At 47.7% G+C, this 22,801-nt stretch overlaps 2 protein-coding genes across 2 annotated transcripts in view; one reads left to right on the top strand and one right to left on the bottom strand.

The window, feature by feature from the left end:
- LOC135808706 (sushi, von Willebrand factor type A, EGF and pentraxin domain-containing protein 1-like) overlaps positions 1 to 22,801 on the top strand; it is a 33,197-nt gene that overhangs the window by 4,264 nt on the left and 6,132 nt on the right. Inside the window, exons 3-11 of the mRNA XM_065321932.1 lie at positions 7,334 to 7,621; positions 8,099 to 8,267; positions 9,779 to 9,985; positions 10,423 to 10,970; positions 12,238 to 12,387; positions 13,537 to 13,641; positions 15,953 to 16,132; positions 17,503 to 17,676; positions 22,447 to 22,632. Coding sequence (XP_065178004.1) covers positions 7,334 to 7,621; positions 8,099 to 8,267; positions 9,779 to 9,985; positions 10,423 to 10,970; positions 12,238 to 12,387; positions 13,537 to 13,641; positions 15,953 to 16,132; positions 17,503 to 17,676; positions 22,447 to 22,632 — 2,007 coding nt within the window. The remainder of the gene's footprint in view (positions 1 to 7,333; positions 7,622 to 8,098; positions 8,268 to 9,778; positions 9,986 to 10,422; positions 10,971 to 12,237; positions 12,388 to 13,536; positions 13,642 to 15,952; positions 16,133 to 17,502; positions 17,677 to 22,446; positions 22,633 to 22,801) is intronic.
- LOC135808707 (lipid scramblase CLPTM1L-like) lies at positions 728 to 5,066 on the bottom strand. The gene is made up of 2 exons (XM_065321933.1): positions 4,462 to 5,066; positions 728 to 2,641 (listed from the first exon to the last, which is right to left on the bottom strand). Exons 1-2 carry the CDS (start codon positions 4,741 to 4,743, stop codon positions 1,208 to 1,210), a joined length of 1,716 nt encoding a protein of 571 aa, XP_065178005.1. The 5' UTR covers positions 4,744 to 5,066; the 3' UTR covers positions 728 to 1,207.

Genomic DNA, 22,801 nt, shown 5'->3' with positions numbered 1-22,801 from the left:
TTATTTCCATTGCTGCCTTAGCACGTACACGCACTGAAGTTCACGTACACACTGCAAAATGGACGAGCAGAGTTCGCGGCTGCAAGGCCAGTGCCACGTGGCCACTCAATTTCTCAATGGATTTCAATGTCCACAAGAGTACATGTACTATAAATAGCCGCATGCACAGTTGCACTACATTGCATGCACGATGACCGCCGTCGTGCCTCTGAGCACATGCATATATGTGATACTTGATTTATCGTGGATAAGAAAATATCGGAAATAAGAATCGAAAGCACTTTTTCAAACACACATGCTATAACAGATACGAACTGTACTTGGGTTACATGTACGAAGCCTTTTGGGTCAATGGACAGTGGAAACAAGACGCATGGCACGGTGATACATGTACCGTAATCTCACGCATTTAAGAACATGTTCTTATTTTCAAATATAAGAGCACTCTTGCTTATAAGAACATGCACTTATAAGTGAATGAAAATCACAAAACGAAACGAGGATCATCATGGTCCCATTGTACTAGCATTCACGAGTAATATGTATGCATACTTGCGCATGTACATGTCGATGCGATGTGTGTGTATCGCAAATAAGACCAGGGTCTTATGATCGAACGGAAATGCACTTGTGAAAGGACCGAAAACAGCGACTTTTCGATTATAAGACCATGGTGTTCTATGCGCGAGATTGCGGTACATGTACTTCATGGTGCACAAACTAACACTTCAATGCATTCATGAGAACATTTCCTCTTCTCTCTTTTTTCACAAGTATTAAAGAAGTAAAATGGCAATGGGCAAAACTTGGTCGGTAAACGGGTGCTCTGATCAGTGACTAGAATAAAAGGAACAATACACGATAATGGGTGGGCTAGACCTAAGCTACTAGTGCTGTGGTGGCAAACGTTTCATCCTGTATGTGCAGCTCAAAGAATACATACATGTGCCTACTGGAACATTCACATGAGATATCTTAGAGCGTCAGTATTCTTTTGAGCAAAATATGGCCGGTCTGCGGCATTTTCTGTGACAAGAGCATACAACAAACAATGTAATATAAAGTACGCACACGGGACGGCAACCTATGAAAATAGTGATAGCTTTTATGACAGAATAGTTTTCGTGAAATCGTTGCAGCCTAGATAAAATAAGCACTGGCTGGAGTACAGCCATTTAAAAAGATCTGTTCCACTGTAGACAACGTGTTACTCTGCTTTGAGTTTGCCAGCAGTATGGCTATCGGGTGTGTTTTCTGATGGTGGCGTGCCATCGTCGTCATCGTTATCATATGAGACGCCAAACTCATTAGCCCGCTTCATATCCACAGGGTACAGCCATCGCTGGTACAAGTACACAAAGAACACCAGGTCATCGCGGAACACAGCGATGCGGTGCGACGTCGGCATGGTGATAATGAACGCAAACACGTCGTCGATGAACGTGTTGAACGCTTTGTACGTGAACACCCTCCATGGGAGGTGAGCTACGGATTTCAGCTTGTAGTTGACAAACAGCTGCGGCAGCATCATCAGAAATCCAAACACGTATATACCGTTGGCGGCACTATGAACAATCCATGACCACCAGCTATTGTACTGGAGGTACAGTAGACTGTATACAGCACAGCCCAGTACCAGCGGGATCAGTGCAAACTTGATGTAGCGGAACGCCTGCGAGTCGTGCACCTGCGTCTCCGCCTCAACGCTGGACAGGGCACCAAACTCAACCTTTGGCAGGCTAGAGAAGCCACGCCAATGAACGCTCAGCTTCAGCGCCTTCGTGACCTTCCACAGCTCGATAAAGCAGGCAATCCCGCTCGGAATCGTCACCAGCAGACTCGTATCCTCATCCACCAGGTACAGAAAGATAACAAACTGACTGAAGCAACGATAGAAGATGACATTACGAGACAAACCAACCATGTTCTTTCTTGACCTCCAGTAGTTAATGTCATTCTTGAAAGCAAGGAAGTCGAAGAGGATGTGCACGAACGAGACAAAGAAGGTCAGCGCCAGGAAATGCAGCTGGATGTGAAAGAGCTCCTTCACTTCGTCCATGTCCTTGTCCTTGAAGCCTAGCATCTGAAGCGTCTCGAATGACTTAGTAAACGCCGCCCACACACGCACTCGCCCAAGCATGTACGGCGAATAGTGGATCTTGAGCAGCATGTCCGTGGCGTTCTTTTCCACCGGCACCAGGTCCTTGTACCTCACTGCCATGTCATTGACATAGAGAATTGGCAGGTAGCGGGTGTTGTCAAAACGAAACAAGTGCATGATATCTCCGGGAAGGGCATTTCGGTCAAAAACCATATCCGTTTCTGCCAAGTGCAAAGATAACTTCGGTTTCCAATGAGTCATGGGTGGTTCGCTACTGGAAGAATTGGAACTATCAAGTGCCTGCTTGTTAGTAGCTGGCTTAGGAGTAGTAGAGTTAGAGCTAGAGTTGGTTGAACTGTTCATCGACGACTGTGCTAGATTCAAGAGGCTGACGGTTGCACGCCGTCTCACAGCATACTGTGTTAGTAGCACACGCTGACGGGCGAACTGCGACAGTTTACTGTTGCCCACGGCGCCCAGGAATATGTGCGCGTAGAGTGTGCCATTGCGGACGGTCGAGCGTGGCAGAGTCACGTTGACCTGGACAAAGACAATACATGTATACACCACACAGTACATGTAGACTCTGCGTCAGGGCACAATGAAGGAACGCCTAGATGGATCGAAGACAGGATGCAGTTACAGGCCTGATGTATGGCGCTTGACACAGTACTGTAAAAGCCATTATTCTAACGAGGCGAATATATAACGATTTCCCAAAATTGACAAGTTTACGTGCACCAAAGGTAACGATTCTCACTCATTCTCAACGCTCAATAGTACAGTATATGTATCGATTTCGGTATAACGATTTATATTTTAACGACAGATTTCTCCTCGTTAACTCGTTAGAGTTAGCACTTCGTTTTATATATATACGGCTTTTACAGTAGTTGGAAGTGATTGCAGGTGCCACCACTCACACATGTCATGTCACGGGAAGCCACTTTAAACATGCATCTATCTACCCATGACTGTAATCATACAGTGCAAGTCAATCCAAACGTCACTATTGTAGTATTCTGTCCCTGCAGGAAATTGCGGAAAAAACTCTCGAAAACTTGCGCAAGAAATTGCGGCAGAAAACAAAAATGCGACGAAAAGTGCGGAATGATGCAGAACTTGCCAGGAATTCGCGGAAGTATTTGCAGAAAATTGCGGGTTTGGGCCAAAATCACGAAATTTGTTGCATCATATATCTACTCGGGATTAGTACGAGTCGTGCTGTGCAAATAACCTACAGGATCATGGAAAGCACTGCGTGAAAAGTGCATAGAAATGTGAGATATAGTGCAGAAAACAACATAAAAACGCGGGAAATCGCGGATTTTGCTGAAAATCGCGGGTTAGGGCCAAAATCGCGAAATTTGTTGCATCCGTGGAATCGCGATTTCCTGGAGGGACAGAGTATTGAAGAAAAAAACATTTCTGGGTTCCCCATCCAGCTGTGACATAGCACTTGCACACCTTGTCCAATGCTCTACACATAGCCTGGGCCGCATTCTCTCCGTCTTTTCATGCTGACAAGGCTAATCTGCATGAAGTGTACGCATTTGTGCTAATTCAGATGCCCCAGCAGTGCGTTCCTATGTACATTGCACTTGCAAAGGCATAATAAAGCAATTTGAATGCAGCCATGTATGTAGCTGGTGTTTATTTTATTTATCTAATAATTATTACAGGGCGCGACAGGGCTCTCGGCCATTGAAGAAAATGTTGTATATCACCTCCACCACTACACTGCGCTCTTAGCCGACTAGACCCTCCTGCACTTTCCTTTTCTCGCGTTATCATCTCAGCTATGCCAGTTTTGTATGTGGAGAAGAAAACCTATATAATAGCAGTTTGGTCTTATATTTATCATTCATGATGCTACATGAGGAGACAATAGTGATGACATTTTTCCAATGAGACCAATTTTATGACGCTCCATGTTACTGAAGGACTAACTTCGATCATTGGTTTTGTAGAGCCCCATTCTCTAGGAGCTGTCTACATCTGCTTTGTTTCAATGTCCAGCATAAGCGAACGTGTGGATCAAGCATAACTGCTTGGTTGACGCTGCCGCGGGAATGCGTATAATAATAATAATAATAATAATTTATCATTCAACATCTACCATGACTGATGTGCTATGCATTATCGAAACAGCTGTCTGAAGGAGTTATCAATATCGTCTGCGGAAGTGTCCTCGCATTGGTGATGGTTGTGTGCAGGAGGGTCTAGTCGTCTAAGAGCGCAGTGTAGTGGTGGAGGTGATAGTCAACATTATCTAATAATTATTTGTTCTACAACAAACTTTTTATGAAACATCTATAAATGCTTGAAAGTATTATTTTACAAAAGAATGAATTGCTTACTTCATGATCGTGAGTGCTGTTCATGAAGAAATCCTCTTTCACATGCCAAATCGTCTCTCCAGATGTGAAGTCTACGGCATTTCCCGACGCGCTTATGGAGACCCTCAGCTGCAGAGGAGCATCTCTTGTCAAGAGGGGATAAATGCAATCGCGATTCACTCTGTTCGTTGTCATCTTGCAGCTTTCTGGATTGAATAAAGTGTAAATCTGGTGGCCCACCAGAGCCAGATAGCCAAAGAATATGGCCAGCACTACGTTGGTAAATGTACACAGCCCTGCCATCTCAACTGAGGGGAATTATCATTCATTCGATCACTGAATGGGAAAATATTACAGAATGTCACAACTACAATAAAAAATTAATTAATGTGAATTTCAAGCAGTCTGCCCAGAGTAGTAGTCCCTTCCGAAAGAACTGCACAACTGACAAGAGTCATGCACCTATTCTATTTCTGGTGAGTGCCAAAGAACTGAGGCGTAGGCCAGGTGTATCTACAAGCAAGCTACTCTGCAGGTAGTAAACCTTGCTTCTTGTTTAGCTGTAGAAAATATTGTAATGTACATGTATAAAAAACTAAAAGCTAAAAAAAACTGGAAACACTCCACTTGATCTGATGAGTGATGTTTGTGTAGCTACAGTAGCTGTCATGTGTTGTCAGTGTTGCCCAGGGAGTCGTAAAATACCGTATTTTTCGACGGCCTGCCGGTACCGCGGTGCGCGCTACATCATAGTACATGTATACACCAGGGAGTAGTACTATTGATACTATTGTACTACTCCCTGGTACCATGGTGGTATACACCAGGGAGTAGTACAAGGTATTGTACTACTCCCTGGTATACACTACAGTGGGAAAAGACAGACAAAATAATTCAAAAAATTGTTCCTGTTGAGCTGTCGTACCCGATCGTCGACGTTCAAAAATATTTGAAATGATTATGTGTATGTGTGTGGTTGTCGATTGTCATGCACAAGTCGACGAAGTCACAGATAATCAAAGGCAGCTCCGTGCTTGACACCGACATTGCCAGTTCCTCATACTCATAGTCGACTAGTACTAGTAGTCCGGCTGGCCTGAGCTGATTTATCCGAAATCCAACTCCGAGATTGCTGGATTATCGTAGTGTCTCTCTTCCTCTCCAACAAACGTATTACATTTTCTGCTTTGCTTGGCCATGTCGAATTACAATTATGATCCCCTGGCTAAAGGCGATATGGCTAAAGGACAAACCAAACCTGGAACGTTGCCACCGTATCAACCTGGACCTGGTAGCTATACAACATCGACCAAATCATCGACCAAATCGGTTGATCAGCCGAAATCAGCGCCCACTGTCAATGTGGGCAGAGTTGTAACAAATTTCTTCCAGGAGTCACCGATGTCCATCACTTGCACCCATTGCAATGCCACGGTTGTGTCGGAAACGCGCAGGGTACCAAACAGCAGGACGTGGTGTTTGTGCGCCACGATCTTTTTGCTCGGTGGCGTGCTAGGATGCTGTCTAATACCATTCTATAGTGATAGCTGTCGTGACGTGGAACATCGATGTCCTAACTGTGATGTGGCGTTGGGGCGCTGGTCGCCGAGTTGAGTATCTGGGAGTTGAGCATGATGCATCTCACAGGCTGTACAATGGGTTTGTGGGTGTAACGTATCAACATGCTGCTCTGGTCCATAAAATAATAATTACAACGATTCAACATGGTATCTCAATGTATCTGTGGACACAGGACGGTAGTGTTGCATAAACTTACCGATGCTACCCAGCGCGGTATGTAGTCCTGCTGCATTGTCGCGCCATCAGTGGAAGTATTTGAGTCGCCATAACACTATCAATGTGATAACGCGTTTGCTGAAATGAAGCCATCCATCGGAGTGCACTGGGTCGCTACGGTGTCGACCTGCATGTAAATGTTAGTCGCAGTCACAACACCATGTCTCCAAGAAAGTTGAGTATGGCTGACCAGCCAGAGACTAGTCACTATGCAACCTCAATGCCACTGCTATGTCAGGAGGCATTGTGTGGCTGCTGAAGCAGTCATCACCCTTCTCATGTACATTGTACATGACTTACAATATTGCTGCCATGTCTTGTGTAGTGACCCTGTACCATGCCCAAAAGAAGTAAACTCAACCAAATGTCAACGTTCATATCCAGTCTTTATCTCCTCTGTATTATTCTTACTATCTTATTCGCTTTACTCGAGCATCACCCTTCCTTTTTCTCTTCCCCGGACATCTCTCCATGTCTACCTGTTTCGTCTCCCTAGATATCGCCCTGTATCTATCTGTTGTTTATTCGGCAAAGAGGTTGTATCGTAGACAATATTCAGAATATCTCTATCTCTGCCCATGATGCTGTCGGCTGGTGCGAAGTGATGGCCACTACCTCCGCACCGCTACAGCATGCTATATCTTAGCCTACCCTTGCTATTGAATCCAGTTATTAATTTATGAAGAGACTATTTTTACATGCATTCCCATACCCATACTCCCAGAGATGTGTATCTTTAATACTTTTAAAAGGTTTGAGCTGGTGGCAGTCGGCTGCGGACTAGTTATTCCTCAAGACCTTTTTTTAAATACGGACAAGTTTTGATTTTATTTAATTATTCGCTGTACTTGACAACGTTATTTCAAAAACACTTCAAATGATAGTTGCCAATGTCTGTTGTGTGTGCATGTGGGTGTTTGTTTCGGCACTTCCGTGCACGTGCATGTGTACTTGATCGTGTTGGAAACTCTTTCCTGTCTTGTTCTGCGGATGGATGACTGCATTCCAGGCAGATGACTCCCTGCACGGGAAACTTTGCAGATACATCTGCTTATGTGTTGCACTGTATGCATTGCTGCATGTGTGTTAACTGCAGATATTCCGAGAGCTTTCGTTACCCTAAACAAACACGAGCCGGGTGTAGTAGTCAGCATCAATGAAGGCGGCCGTGCTGAGTTTGAATGCACTGCCCTTGTCAACCCCAAACCTATGTACCACTGGACACTGCAGCCGGAGAACATGCTCATACCACCGTACCGTGCCGTCTTCTCGGCGAACCAGCGCCGGGTCATGGTGTTCGATATCATGGAGAAGACGTGTGTCCGGTGTTTAGCCGTCAGCTCGCTGGGCAATGCAACAGCCACCCGATGTGTGGAGGTTCTGAGTAAGGCTGCTGCTGCCTCCTGGCTGCTCATGATGCTGAATGTCATGACTCCTAGCATTGCTTGTTCTGTACATGTGCATTACAGATTAGGGTCTCGCCCAGTCAATGCGGTTTTCTGCGGTCGTAACGGAACGCTTCCAAGCATGAAGATTTTAGCACCCTAGTCCCACGATCATGGTTGTGACAGAGGAAATTTGATGAGCAGTCAATCAGTCAAAATAGTGTACGGCCAGCCATGTTTTAGTGCTGCAAGTGTCCTTCAAGGCATTTTGAATCCCCAGTTCTACACACACACACACACACACACACACACACACACACACACACACACACACACACACACACACACACACACACACACACACACATCACTGAAGAGGAAGGTGCACAAAACAAAGAGACGATGTGCCGTGCGGAAGTCATGGCATTCCATTGGTTAGCGGCTTGATGTACACATGAACTTCTGCTCATCCACAGAGAATTGCTCAACACCAGACCGTGCCAGCTCTCAGACCCAGCGGCATGGTACAGGATGGCGTGAACACAGTAGAGGCAACTCAGACATGTTGGACAATGCAGACGGCCAGTCGGCATGCTTCATCTTTGTTGTGGACGAGAGTCACAATAGCATGCAAACATATCATAGGTAAGCTTATTAGGTGTGTGTATGGAGGGGGTGAGAAGGGGGGGGGGGCACTGGCACAGTGGGTACAGCCATGGCCGTATTCTAGCACTCGTGGAATGTCCAGTACGCACAAGCACTACTATAAGAAGCTATCGTCCTTCATGCACTCTCCTCACAAGAGTCTATCCCCACATAATAACGCGGACAAAATCCTAAAATTATGCGCTTAAAGGGGAAGTTAAGGCAAAAATCAAAATTTCACCAGTTGTAGTCTTTGGGGTGCTGAGTCGAATGGTCTTGGTCCGAGGAAGCTGAGACGCTCCCTTCCTACTTTGATCCCAATCGAACTCGCGCACTTCCACCGAAACTGGGTGACTGTGCCCTACTAGATGGGGATTTGTATGCAAAATGTCACTAAAAGCGCCATTTCGTTCTTATAAAAGCACGGATAACCGCGATTGGCCCATATGTTGTAGTCTTTTGGACGCTGAGTCGACTGGTTTTGGTCCGAAAAGGCTGCGATGCAGCGCTCCTCCTTTATTCCCAATCGAACATGGTTGAACAAGCGGCCACGTGCTCCTGGGTGCCCAAATCACCTGGTCACCGCGCCAGCAGGCGACAACTTTCACACCAAGGTTCAACTCGAGTGACAGGACTGCACCCAAAAAAGGTCAAACACGCTAGTAAGTTGTACCCTGCAGGCACGGTGACTGGTGTACGCAGGAGCACGTGACCGCTTGTTCAACCATGTTCGATTGGGAATAAGGGCCGAACGCTGCATCGCAGCCTTTTCGGACCAAAACCAATCGACTCAGCGTCCAAAAGACTACAACATATGGGCCAATCGCGGTCATCCGTGCTTTTATAAGAACGAAATGGAGCTTTTAGTGACATTTTGCATACAAATCCCCATCTAGTAGGGCGCAGTCACCCAGTTTCGGTGGAAGTGCGCGAGTTCGATTGGGATTAAAGTAGGAAGGGAGCGTCTCAGCTTCCTTGGACCAAGACCATTCGACTCAGCACCCCGAAGACTACAACTGGTGAAATTTTGATTTTTGCCTTAACTTCCCCTTTAATTATGCGGGGGGGGGGGGGGGCAGGGAATATGCGGCAAATATTAGAGAGGTTGCGCACAACGAAAATTCGTAGCGCCGTAACGAATATTTTTAACGAAAAAACTAACGAATATTCGTAAATCGTGAGGTTGCGCAAAACGCGTGAACGTTTTCGTAGTGGGTCGACGCGGCGGCCGCGCGGGTACGAAGAGTCAAGACAGGGAGTTGTAAAATATCAGTATTTTAGTACTCCAGGTAACGAAAAATATTTTCGTAGATCTGCTCTGTTTCGGTCACGTTTGGACGGATCTTCGGAGCTACTTTCGTTACTCGAACCCGGACGGGCGAAATCTAACGAATTTTCGTTGTGCGCAACCTCTCTAGTATGTAGCAACTGTACATGGTATGGCTTACAATAATAATTTTACCCAGCCTATAACATGTGGGTTTTTGATGCATTATGCACTCATCCTGCAGGTGGCTTCAAGAGGCCAGCTTGGGACGGCGCCTAGATGTAGACCTACTGCGGCGTAACGTTGGTGTGTTTCGCCGCACACAGTATTGCATTGTCAGTTTCGACAGCGACCAGGAAGGAGGGCATGTGTGGCAGGTCGGCGCCAGGGAGAGCTGCGGTACCGCCGATGAGTTTGACCAAGCCGTCGACGGCCTGAAGGCCATTGGCAGGTGAGCATGGTAGCCGATTGCTCTACTCAACTCAGTGTAGAGAGTAAGCACATGCGCAAAGTGTCCTAAGTCTCTTTCAAATGATATATCGCTACTAATCCTGTGCCCCAGTAATCAACTCTCTGATAAGTAGCCACTGCAATAGTATGCATGTACTTGTGCAGGCCCACCGGAACCGGTCCGGTTGGTCAGGTTATCACCGGACCGACTGTTGGTCAGGTTATCACCGGACCAACTGTTGGTCACCAACACATGTTTCTTACCGTGGAGGGCTGGTGTACCCCCGCCATATCGTACACAAAGCACGAAAGGCGATGAAACTACGTACCAAGTACCAATCAATCAAAAATCAAAAAACTACTTCCGGCGCTCCTGTTGTAAGTGCACTTCACATACAATCATGTACCTTTGTTTGTACATTCTCCCTATAATTACAGATGGGATGATAGCTACGGCAGTATATCCCTAGCCCTCGACTCACTGCCATGTGTCAAGAAGTCAGCCGTGCAGATCATACTCATCACAGACCAAGAGAGACCGAACCTGGCTGACGCACCCAGCGTCAAGCAGATGATCCAGAAACTCGCGGAGCACAACGTGATCGTAAACACGCTCGTTCGCTATCCAATAGCAGCTTCAAGCACCCACCGCGCCCTGGGAATGGAAAGTGATGGGTCAGTAATACTGCCGTCGCGTCAGCGGAGGATAAACAATGCGTCTCTTAGCGACACAGTGTCACGCCGGCGCATATTCCAGGATTACGTAATGCTGGCACGACTATCTGGTGGCAGTGTGTTCGACTTGGACATGTTGGGAGTGGAGTCCCTTGCCGATGTAGCTCGCAAGGACATCCTGGTTATGGATATAGCTGGCAGAACTGTACAGCAGCTGACAAGTACATGTAGTCAGTGCAGCTGTGATAACAGTACTGTGCAATGCATCCCAGTCAGTTCTACCGTACGACTGTACTGCGAACAGCCTGTTGGTAAGACTGTGTATGACTAAGTTTAAAAGTACATGTATGAGCAGGGATGAATTTACTGTCAGGTTTTTGCATAGCAGTTTTTGCTATGCAAAATCTCAATTGTGGCGTAAGCTACAAAAAGCATGGATAGCCTGTACATGTATGTATTGCAGTTTTCTGCGTGTCACTGTGATTTTTGAGTAGCAGTAGATCGATTTTGCGTAGCAAACTGCGATGCGATACAGGATAAATTCATCCCTGTATGAGCATGTGTACTTCATTGAGGGAAGACAGGAGGCTGAGAGCGATGTGTACCTGTTTGTGTACATGTGCGTGCATACGCTCCTAGCACCCCCCCCCCCCCCAAACCGATCTCGTTCTTGTGTATGTAGTGTGGGCAAGCAAGGATGTACCAAGAACGATACCTGCATGTTTTCAGGCGGTTGAAGCTACTACAGTCGTCCCTCTCTAATCCGGCACCTTTTGCAACGGCATTTTCTGCTGGATAAACAAGGGTGCTGGATTATCAAATCCTGCCCCCCCCCCCCCAACCCGGCCCACCTATTTAACGTACATGTTTGTGTTGTACGTCAAAACGTAGGGATTTTCTGTGTCAATCCAAGTACTTTGTGGAATGCATGTCTATAACACACACTTGGGAATAATATCCTATGCACTGGCATAGGATATTCCCAAGTGTATGTTACATGTGTTGTATATGTTTACAATGCTCCCTGATAGCGATTTACAATTGCTGGATTAGAAAATCGAATTATGTACAGTTTGAGTGATTTGTTGCAGAAAATCGCTGCTGGAGGCGGAATTCAAGTGCCGGATTAAAGCGTAGAAAAAGAACTGAAAAAAATCCGTTTTGCGAGAAATTGTGCTGGTTTGCAAGGGTGCTGGATAAACAAGTGCCGGATTAGAGAGGGACGACTGTACTTGTGTTGTCATGCCACTGGGATTGGCACCAGGTGCAAAGTAGTAGTGCATGATAGCACAGAACTTGAATAGCGTTTGACATTAAGGTCGTTCGTAATGACTAAATTTTAGTCATTACGAACGACCTTTCTGCACACTACACCGCATTTTGACTACACCTCTTCACGTGCCTCCAGCAAGTACTGTATTTACCGCGGAGGAGGAAGGGTAGCCCCCCCCCCCCCCCTCTCAACAAGAAGGCTGCAGGAGTCTATGCAACCTGGTTTTGACGTACTCTTAGAAACATAAATCAAGTGTTTGAAAGTGTTCCATTATTTGTGGCTCGGCGGTGGTGCTGTGTTCTTAGAGAGTGCAAGCGTCAGAGCTACCGTTGTGCCAGGCCAGGCATTACTGGCAAGGGGTTCGCAAATCGAGCTGCACTGCGTGACGCATGGCGTAGCACCCATACTGGTGACGTGGCAGCCGCACTCACTCAACGCCGTAGCCAGCAGAAACGGTGAGTCATAGTGCACCGTCGGTGTTGATGTGCTTGAACACATTTAAGGTCGGCAGAGCAGCCTGGTCCCGCCACCACTTCTCGTGCCTATTTGGGAATACAGTGATCTTTCGTATAAAATAATTAAAAAAGGTAAAAAGTAGCCATCATGACTTCTTGGTGAATTGCTAGCTGATTATTGCAGTCACCATCCTCGGTTGGGTAGGTACAGTGCAGTGCTTTGCTCATTACCATACTGTAGAGAATACAGTTGCAGGTAACGCTAGTCAGGTAGCCAGGTACACATGGCTCCACTGGCAATAGAAGTTATGCGAATGATGTCATGGCGGTGAGTAAGCTAAACCGTTTATAGGCACTATGCCGTCCTGCGCTCTGCCGTCCTGCGCTCTGCCGTCCTGCGCTATGCCGTCCTGCGCTGCACTGTGCTATCCTGCACTGTGCTATCCGGCACTATGCTGTCCTGCACTATGCTATCCTGCACTATGTTGTCCTGCACTGTGCTATCCTGCACTATGCTGTTCCTGCACTGTGCTAACCTGCACTATGCTATCCGGCACTATGCTATCCTGCACTGTGCTATCCTGCACTATGCTCTCCTGCACTGTGCTCTCATGCACTGTGCTATCCTGCACTGTGCAATCCTGCACTGTGCTATCCTGCACTACGCTATCCTGCACTATGCTATCCTGTACTGTGCTATCCTGCACTATGCTATCCTGCACTATGCTGTTCTGCACTACGCTGTCCTGCACTATGCTATCCTGCATGATGCTGTCCTGCACTATGCTATCCTGCACTATGCTATCCTGCACTATGCTATCCTGCACTATGCTATCCTGCACTATGCTATCCTGCACTATGCTGTTCTGCACTACGCTGTCCTGCACTATGCTATCCTGCATGATGCTGTCCTGCACTATGCTATCCTGCACTATGCTATCCTGCACTATGCTATCCTGCACTATGCTATCCTGCACTATGCTATCCTGCACTATGCTTGTTGTGTATGCACTACCCAAGATAACAGAACAAGAGAACAGTGCTATTATATCCTGCACATTCACATCTCACGAGTCACGTGGGTGTCAAGGTGAAAGCTCTAACGTGGTCACGGTGCGTTTGCCCGTGACGGCATGTGCTTTTCTCTAGGTTCTCTAATGCTCTACGACTTTCAGCGTCGAGACATTGGCAAGTACGTTTGTATGGCTCGGGGAAGTCAGGGCTATGCTACCTCGACTGCTGAGCTTGAGATGGGTGAGTTCAATTCAACTTCTGTCTAGCACAGCTCTAACCTACTCTTTACTAGCGTAACGTGATAAAATTAATATTTCATTGCGTAGACAGTATGTGTACTGTTGTGTACTGTTTCTGTGGACACATCAGCATAGCACAGAGAAATGAAGCCAAACTTGGTAGCAGTGAAATATTTAAAAAAAATCCTCAATGCTGTAGACAGCAAGCTGTTTCGGCCACAAGGCCTCATCAGTACAGCTACGAGCTAGCAAGCCGAGCTACCAGCCATGGTGCAAAGGAGGCACCACAGACATTTTAGCTATCTTAAAAGATAGCTCGTCGATCTAGCACCAGAGTGCTCTAACTACGAAAAAGTAGCGGGCAATGCGTAATGCAGCAGCACTACAGCAGCCTACCCAGAGTGCTCAACAAGACTAACGCCGAGGACCCCAATACCCAATGCTGTAGACAGCAAGCTGTTTCGGCCATAAAGGCCTCATCAGTACAGCTACGAGCTTTAAAGCCAAGCTACCAGTCATGGTGCAAAGGACGCACCACAGACATTAAGATAGCTCCTCGCTCTAGCAAAACAATCCTTAACACTAGAAAGCCAGGGTCCCGATATGCCTTGCGAGAGAGTTTGCACCAAGAGCTCTTGCTATGCTGGCACGAATGTCTTGGTCAGGTGGAATATGCAAACAATACCGACCCTCAAACACCAATCATATACAATGGCATGCTCTCATTGGCCCTCGATTGTCATGTTCGCATACTTGAACATTTCCCCGAGATGTGAACGATGATAAGGGACCGAGGAACTGTGAATTCTCCACGGGATGCGTATGCTGAAATGGGATGTATACGGTGTACCGACGCAGTTCATGAAATTGCGGTCGCAAATCGGATATTTTCCGACCGCTTTCGGTCATTGTCCGGGCGAAATAACCGTGCAATGAACAAAGTGTCCGATCGATCGGAGACAAAAATAATGATCATAAAAAACTCCATGTACAGCTGTGCACACACGCTTGTGCTGCAATCAAAAATGGCGAGTTTAGCCTACTCTAGGGAAGAGAAAAGGTGCCCAAGATGGCACTCCTGGAAAGAAGCTCTGTGCTGTGCGTGTGGCCACTTGTGACAAGTGGACTGCAGAGCTTGACAAGGACCCTTCGATACCCATTTGGTTGGGGTAAGAGTAAGAGAGATGCAAAGACGAACGCACAGTGGTGAAGTGCGTAGATGCAAGGTTTGTGTGCGGTTCACCGAGAAATTTCTCGGAGTCCTTCATCGTTGGGTCATTTAAATAAACGTTGGCTTTCAAAGACACGTGTGGCAAACTGGTACGTGCGGGCATGTCCGAACTGTCAGGACATTATGTCAGTGCAGAATGACCATGATTAAATCAATTTTTCTTATCGCATGGCCCGCCGACGTGAGGCGTATTGTCACCGCAAGCACAGAATCCCTGTGCTACAGCCTAGTACAGTGCATACACTCTGCACAAGCAGTGACTGTGTACACATGTGTACACAGTGCAGAGTAGGCAACACAAGCAACCGTGACATGTATGTGTGTGTGTGTGTGTGTGTGTGCGTGCGTGTGCACGTGCGCGTGCGTGCGTGTGCCTGATGACCACCGCTCACGTAATACACATGAACAACGCATCCCACACAGACATAATACCATTTTAACAAAGCGTGGTGGAGCTTGGCCATGCCAGGCATACCTAGTACATGTACAGTGGAAATCAAGTTATCTACACAAACAAACATGCAAAACTCTGATACGACATGCCCTGGACGTGTGGAACAGGAAAATGTGTCTATTTATGTCAGGTACAGTAGTTCTATGGGAACATACCTCAAATATGGAGGAATACACCCCACCTGTGGCCTGGATAATATCCATGCCGAGAAACTATACGTCATACCAGAGTATACACTAGCTGAGTTCCTCTGTACATTTAGCAAAGCGTAGGGAATAACGGGTGGGCTTTTTGTGACATCCATGTTTCCCCCGTGCCAGGCCACAAGTTCCCAGAGGGAAACATGGATGCAGCAAAATAATTAATAGGATTTTTCGATCTTTGTCAACTTAGTAGCGGGTCTGATCTACCCCCACCCACTGCTTTACAACCTGCATCTATGCATTTGATCCTGAGGGTGGAGGCGCCCCTACACCGTAGGCTACAGATGCGGAAAACTCAGGCTAACTGAGTGTAACGCGAATCGTGGTTTTTTCTTCTGACATCACACGTCTGCGGCATGGTTTGAGGAAAACTGACATGGTGTGCATTGCGTTCTACATGTATATGTATATGCCCTGGCTTCAGATCTTCTGTGTGAACAGCCACTAATACCAGCCGCCGGTTACCTCCAACCGTCATCGCGACGCTACAGCATCGGCAGCTCCGTGGACGTGTACTGCAACTACGGCCACGCCCGCGTTGGTTACAAGAGACTGCGCTGCCAACCCAACGGACAGTGGTCGCTGCCAAGCCCCAAATGCGAACGTGAGTTTACCACCGACTCGTCTTGCTTACCCGAGCACAGTAAAGCAAATCATGCCTGCCTTGTACCCTGGTCACCATGGTCACTGAGCGGCTGTCATTAGTGTGATCTGCCGCCGCACATCTGGTCTCCTTATCCAGCTTCAACTGACTGGAAATTCAGATTTTTTGGTCAGGGTTCCAGTGGTGCAGATGGTCACCTTGGCACGCTTGACTGTGGCATGAAGTCGCTTGATGTGTCTTCACCGTTCATGTGAATCGGGCAGTTCTCAGGCGCAAGATTTGATCAATTTCATTCGTATCCGGTATGCCACTGTACAACTACAATAGAAAACCAGTGGGAGTGCCGTCACAGTGTCAGTGCACTTGCAGGCAGTGTCAGTGCACTTGCAGGCAGTGTCAGTGCACTTGCAGGCAGTGTCAGTGCACTTGCAGGCAGTGTCAGTGCACTTGCAGGCAGTGTCAGTGCACTTGCAGGCAGTGTCAGTGCACTTGCAGGCAGTGTCAGTGCACTTGCAGGCAGTGTCAGTGCACTTGCAGGCAGTGTCAGTGCACTTGCAGGCAGTGTCAGTGCACTTGCAGGCAGTGTCAGTGCACTTGCAGGCAGTGTCAGTGCACTTGCAGGCAGTGTCAGTGCACTTGCAGGCAGTGTCAGTGCACTTGCAGGCAGTGTCAGTGCACTTGCAGGCAGTGTCAGTGCACTTGCAGGCAGTGTCAGTGCACTTGCAGGCAGTGTCAGTGCACTTGCAGGCAGTGTCAGTGCACTTGCAGGCAGTGTCAGTGCACTTGCAGGCAGTGTCAGTGCACTTGCAGGCAGTGTCAGTGCACTTGCAGGCAGTGTCAGTGCACTTGCAGGCAGTGTCAGTGCACTTGCAGGCAGTGTCAGTGCACTTGCAGGCAGTGTCAGTGCACTTGCAGGCTTGCCTGCCACCAATAGGGCTATTAGGGGTGAGAGCAAGACCTGGAATATGGGGGGGGGGGGCAGGATTATGGCACGTTTAGCGGCATGGATGTATCAAGTCAACCTGTACCGAAGGAGATGTTTGAGTACCCCCCCCCCCCCCCTTCACCTCACCTACCTCCTCCTGGTTGCACCACTGTGATACACTCGTCCGTAGAAAATCTCTCCCATTTCGAGAGATAAGCCAATAAGGATTGCGCAGCACGTACTACATGCATTGTGGTGAGGTAGAGTGTACTTAGTGTACTTCAAGTATTGTGCACTGACTTGCACGCAACTGCACAAAACACAGAGGGTTGCCCAGCTGTATTTGCTGAGTGGCTGGAGGTGTCCAATTTTCTGGTGAAAGGTACTCTTGGCAGCACTGCATACCGGTATGTGTGTGTGTTCATTTACTTGACTGCCTGCACAGCCGTGGCGTGCTCTCGGCCGAGCGCCTTCCCAAACGGCCGCATCCGCGGCAAAGTGTACACGTACGGCATGAGCATACGGTACGAATGTGATGACGGCTATCGGCTGGCTGGCGTGTCCGAGCGGCGGTGCACGGCCATGGGAATCTGGACCCATGCCACGCCGCGCTGCCGAGGTAAGCAAACAAATACACACTCTATAAACAACATGGGGTCAAAGCGCGAGCTCCCATGTAGGCAGCAACACACAATTCCACGGTTGAGTCGAAATGATCGATAACTTTCAATTTTTGATAGTGCACTGTAAGCCTCCCATAGGCTGCTCAGAAAGGTCTGGTGCTGGTCAGGCACGGAGACAGACATGTCAAACAATATACAGAACAGATGGTTTGGACATATACTATACATGTTACGGCGATGATGTACATGCACTCGATCTCTCGAGAGCTACATTGTGTATGTAGCTGTTTCGACCTTGTTAGGTTTCATCAGCGGAGGTCAGAGTGGCTGGCCGACTGTGTGAATGACTACACGTAAATGCACCATATTTCAGCTCTTCATACACGTTGGGTGTTAAATGACTTTCATAAATATCCTGGAAACAGTGAAAAGTGCACAGCTCCAAACATTGTCAGATGTAAACTGAGACGTTTGCCACTAGTCGACACAGTAACGTTCAATAAGAAGATCAAAGATCGTTTCTTGGCCCGACGTCGGTATGATTAAATTCTGAGAAGCCACGTGCTAGTGCAGGGGACTCAGCCTTGAGCTGGAAGTGGTCAGTGATGGGATCCGTGAACAGCGGATCGGCAATCGTGGAATGCTGATCGTGCCCGGTTGCTTGCCAGCTGCTGAAGTTGAGGGCCATGGGGAAGGTGAAGGCAAAGTACTGGTTCTCACCATGGTGTGTGTTATAGTAGACATTGTAGTCCCATGTTTGCATGCTAAACTGCGTCTTCACGTCATGGCTATTGTCCTGGACAAGCCGAGCTGGAGTGTCGCTGCTGGAGCAATCCGAATAGATGATGTTACAACTAAAGTTGGTCACAGTCAATGTTCGAATCAGCAAGATCCGATTGTAGTCCTCCGCGCGGATGTGTCGATGTACAAATATGTTATCATGGACGTAGTTTGGGTGCGTATCTTTTGGTTCAATGATGTCGCCGTTGCTGTTGAGAAATATCGGCGAAGCACCGATGTTGTAGACTAGATTATGGTGAACATGCACACCACTGGAACCGTAATCAAAGTACAGACCATTGCCTCCCATTGAGTAGCTGCGAAAGCCTCTTAACACATTGTTGAAGACTTCAACAGTGGGCTCAGTGGAGTTGGGCAACGCTGTGTGCACACCACCCCAGTCGGAAATGGACGTGCTCATGTTGTCGCGCGTATCGCCCAGCGACTCGAACAGATTGTACGCGACGGAGCTGTGTGTCGACGTAGTTATGATTAGCCCGTCTGAGGACAGGTTGGCGAAAAGGTTGTGCGTGATGCTAACACTGGTTGATCGGCTAGACATCACACCAACTCCTTGTCGCCATGTTAGGCCGGCATGCGTGAAGCGACAGTCCATGATGCTGAAATCAACCATTTCTGTGGAAGTGACACACGATGCACCCACATCATCAAACCAGCTACCTACTAGATCAATGTGCTGTACGTTGACCATCCCCAGACCATCAGCGCCAATATGCTGAAAGGTGAGATTGGACATGGAGATGCTCGTGGAGTTACGCACGGAGATTGCGGCTGTGGCTACAGGCAGTGGCCCAGACCCGTGCAGGCCAGTACTCCTATAGTGTTGCTGCAAGTCATGTCGCCATGAGGCCGGTTGGAAGTCCCGAGGTCTTTGCAGAGGCAGCAGCCACGACGTGTGTGCCAATGTGATGTTCTCTAGCACAACATTCTCCGATGTGTTCAAAACCAGAACCTGAGCCAGTAATGGGATAACAACATGGCTCGCTGCAGGAGACAGACAATCAGGTGGTGAATAGACAAGCAGCTTGCGGCTCGCTTTCGTGACCACTCGAAATGTACCACTGGCCCGTTGCATGGGTTCTTCGGGAACGTTCTACACAAAGAACCTCTTGTTGCCGTGTATGTTGTCGTCAAATGCGTATTTCCAGTACGTTGGTTCATTGACAATGAGTGTTGTGTTGCTGGTGATGATCTTCTTCACACTATGCACATCCGACGCCCACTGGTGAAATGCAGTGAGAATCCATTGTGACACGGACGCGGGACTTTCCAGCGACCAATACTCCGGGAACGTGTCGTACACAAAGCCGTGGTGATTCACGGCCGCGGTTTGATTCTCCTCGTCCAGACTGTGCAGCCAGTGGAGCATCTGTGAGCGCACCAGGCCATGGCGCACACCGTCCACCCAGATGCTGTGCACGAGAGAACCGTGCAGCGGGCAATCACGTCTGTGATATCGTACTGCCAGAGACCACAGGTGAAATTTGTATCGGTTTCGTCAAATGGTGCCGCTGCCATGGAGCACGGTGCAGGCATCCATTTTGAACTGCCGTCTGCTTGTAACTGCTTGCCTCCACTGAGAGTAGCACGACCGTACCCAGCCAGGATATCTAGGGGATATGTAGCCAGAACAATGTGACTAGGCAGGTACACTGGCTGCGTCTGTTCATAGCGACAGCTGCTGGCACTACCGGTGCTCGATGTACAGCGCAGCCACACGTACGCAGTGCCCCTATCGCTGACAGCAACCAAGCTATCCAGTGCTCGCTGAAGCGATGCAAATGGCTTCTCTAGTGAGCCATCAGCACTGCTATCTGAACCCAGTGTTGAGACAAACACCTGCTGCACGTCATCAACAGCAGACCGCCTAGCATGTACTGCCACTGACAGCAGGACAGAAACGCTCACCAGGAAAGTGGCGAATGAATGGAAAAGGGAATGTGATGGTCGGCGACGCATGGTATGAAAGGATTGCAGAGTAGGCCGGCCTGTGCCTGTGAAAGCACACTCCTGCTAGCATGCTCTGGCTACTAGACTTTACAAGATGCAAGCAAGTTACAACCCGTAACACTTATGGTTACTTACTACGGAAAGATGTTCTGTTGCACTGGCAAAGAAAAGGTACTCTATCTACATTCGTAGTGAGCGACATACTATATAATCCTAAGATATACAGGTCACATCATCTCTGGTAGATTTCGCTGCTGCAGCTCAGGCTGACATATGTCTGTCAAGCCCAGGACTTGACAAGCAGGTAGACAGGCATCTCTAAGACATGGCCAGTCATGCATGTCTGGTTATCACCACATTCTGGGAATGCTCCACTTATCAGGATTGAGCCAAACATAAAAGAAAACCTGTGCTTATGGTCCTTCATTTGTTGGTATATGAAAGCTCTTTTGATCGACAGCATGTTACATGGCGGAGGACATACTGTGTTGAAAAACAGTGCTCCTGACTACAACCATCATCGGTTGGCAGAGCCCTGGTCTTGACAACGAACCATCATACAAATGCCAGACGTTACAAATATAGGGCTGAGACGGATATCCCAAACATTCATTCGTTAAGCTGCACAGCGGAATGAACATTTGTGATGTGACAAATATTCGAACTTTATTATTATAAACTACCGTACTGGCAATATATGTTGCCGCGTAACGCGTAACGCGGGGGGGGGGGGGGGGGGTGCGGCGTAACGCGCGACCAGGCTAGTGCGACAATTTTTCGTTGAGTTCGTAACGCGCGTCCGGCAGGGTGCGGCGATCTTTTCATTGCAGTTTGCACTGCAAAAAAAGGCTGAAACTGTGAAAGCACGTGTACCGCGTGGTGAAAAGTAGTTTTTGGAGGAAGCGCTCTTCCTATGTCACTTTCCTTTTTTTGATGATCTTTTTGTGAACAGATCGCTCTGATAGTTTTAAAAAATATAGTCTTCTATTGATATCGTTGTCGCCCTTTGGCGTCGGGTTTGTAACAGTTGGATAGCAACTGAATTTCTGTGCCTTCAATGTGGATGAAAAGAAAAAAGGATGCGGCAAAAGCAAAAAAATGATGCGGCAATAGCAAAAAAGTGATGCGGCAATAGCAAAAAAAGGACGTCGGCAATATAGAAACCTGTGTAACGGCTCCTGTGCGACTTTGCATGTAACGCCCTGCGTGCGGCAAACATGTGCCAATGTAACGCTTCATGGCCTCACTGCGGCAACATATATTGCCAGTACGGTACATGTAGTTAGCTAGCAAACCAAAGTACTAACAAAGACCAGCTGAAGAACAAGAACCAGGGACAACTTTCTGGTTTCACTATTATACCAGATGGCTCCCAACAGACCTACTTTGAAGTAGATTTTCTACTGGGAACCGGCCTAGGATCAGGTTGCACTTCCTGGTCACTATGTGATCATCGTATCACCCATGATTCACACCTCTTGCATGGCAACATCTGACTCCCCGGGTGTTGTTAATTGACACTGCTGCTACCCTTCCGTATTTGTACCGAAAATCACTCCTTCATTCTCACTATTTGAGCAAAATAGTACGGAAAATTGAAGTGGATCAATCAGCTACAGCAATTAAGCAGAAGCACGGCAAGTGGGATCTGAGCGATGAACATCTCTGTGCCAAAGCGAGTGTACGTCGTTCCTCGGCTACTAGGCCTATCGACTACACGTAGCAGAAAAAATCAAGTGTTAGTTGTGGTACAAGGTTTGCACGAGCAAATTCAGCCACCAACGAGCATGTGTCAAAAACGCGATACAAGCTCTGCACACGGCACTACATCGGCAGTACGCAAAACACTGCAAAATACGGAAAATCCAAAGGCGCAGTACAGTAAACAGACCCAGTTGGTTAGCAGCTCTGAACACCCATAGGATAGATGTGTGCTGATCGAGCTAAGGCCCGCACATAACAACAACTCTGTGCTGGGTTTATGTGCCGTGCTGTGACTATTTCTCTCCGCTTAGAAATTGACTGTGGGCAACCAGAAGACATTGTGAATGGCAGAACAGACTCCAGTGACGGCACGGTGTTCCAGAGAATAAGCCGCTACTACTGCAACGGCAATGCTGTACTGCTCGGCTCACGGTCACGTGTGTGTCAGAAGAATGGCCTGTGGTCTGGCGCACAGCCTGTATGTGTGGATTTCTCAGGTGAGAAACACAGATTAATAAATAAATACGGAGATTGCGGAAATAATTATAACAATTTTAAAGTTGAACTCGGGTGGTTCACCATAATAATTTTTATTTATTTATTAGGGGCCGTCCAAGGTTACCAATAGTATTTTCAAAACGAAAAGATTTCGTTTGGGGGTGGGTG

The sequence above is a fragment of the Sycon ciliatum genome, chromosome 2, assembly GCF_964019385.1.
Source record: "Sycon ciliatum chromosome 2, ocSycCili1.1, whole genome shotgun sequence".
NCBI lineage: Eukaryota > Metazoa > Porifera > Calcarea > Leucosolenida > Sycettidae > Sycon > Sycon ciliatum.
The sequence above is the reverse complement of the archived record's forward strand: the minus strand, read 5'-3'. Positions and strand labels throughout refer to the sequence as shown.

Bases quoted from the DNA above. Each gene is read 5' to 3' on its own strand.
- LOC135808707 (XM_065321933.1), bottom strand. From the start codon at position 4,743: ATGGCAGGGCTGTGTACATTTACCAACGTAGTGCTGGCCATATTCTTT. The intron at 2,642-4,461 runs GTAAGCAATTCA...GTCTTTGTCCAG, and splicing joins ACAGCACTCACGATCATGAA to GTCAACGTGACTCTGCCACG.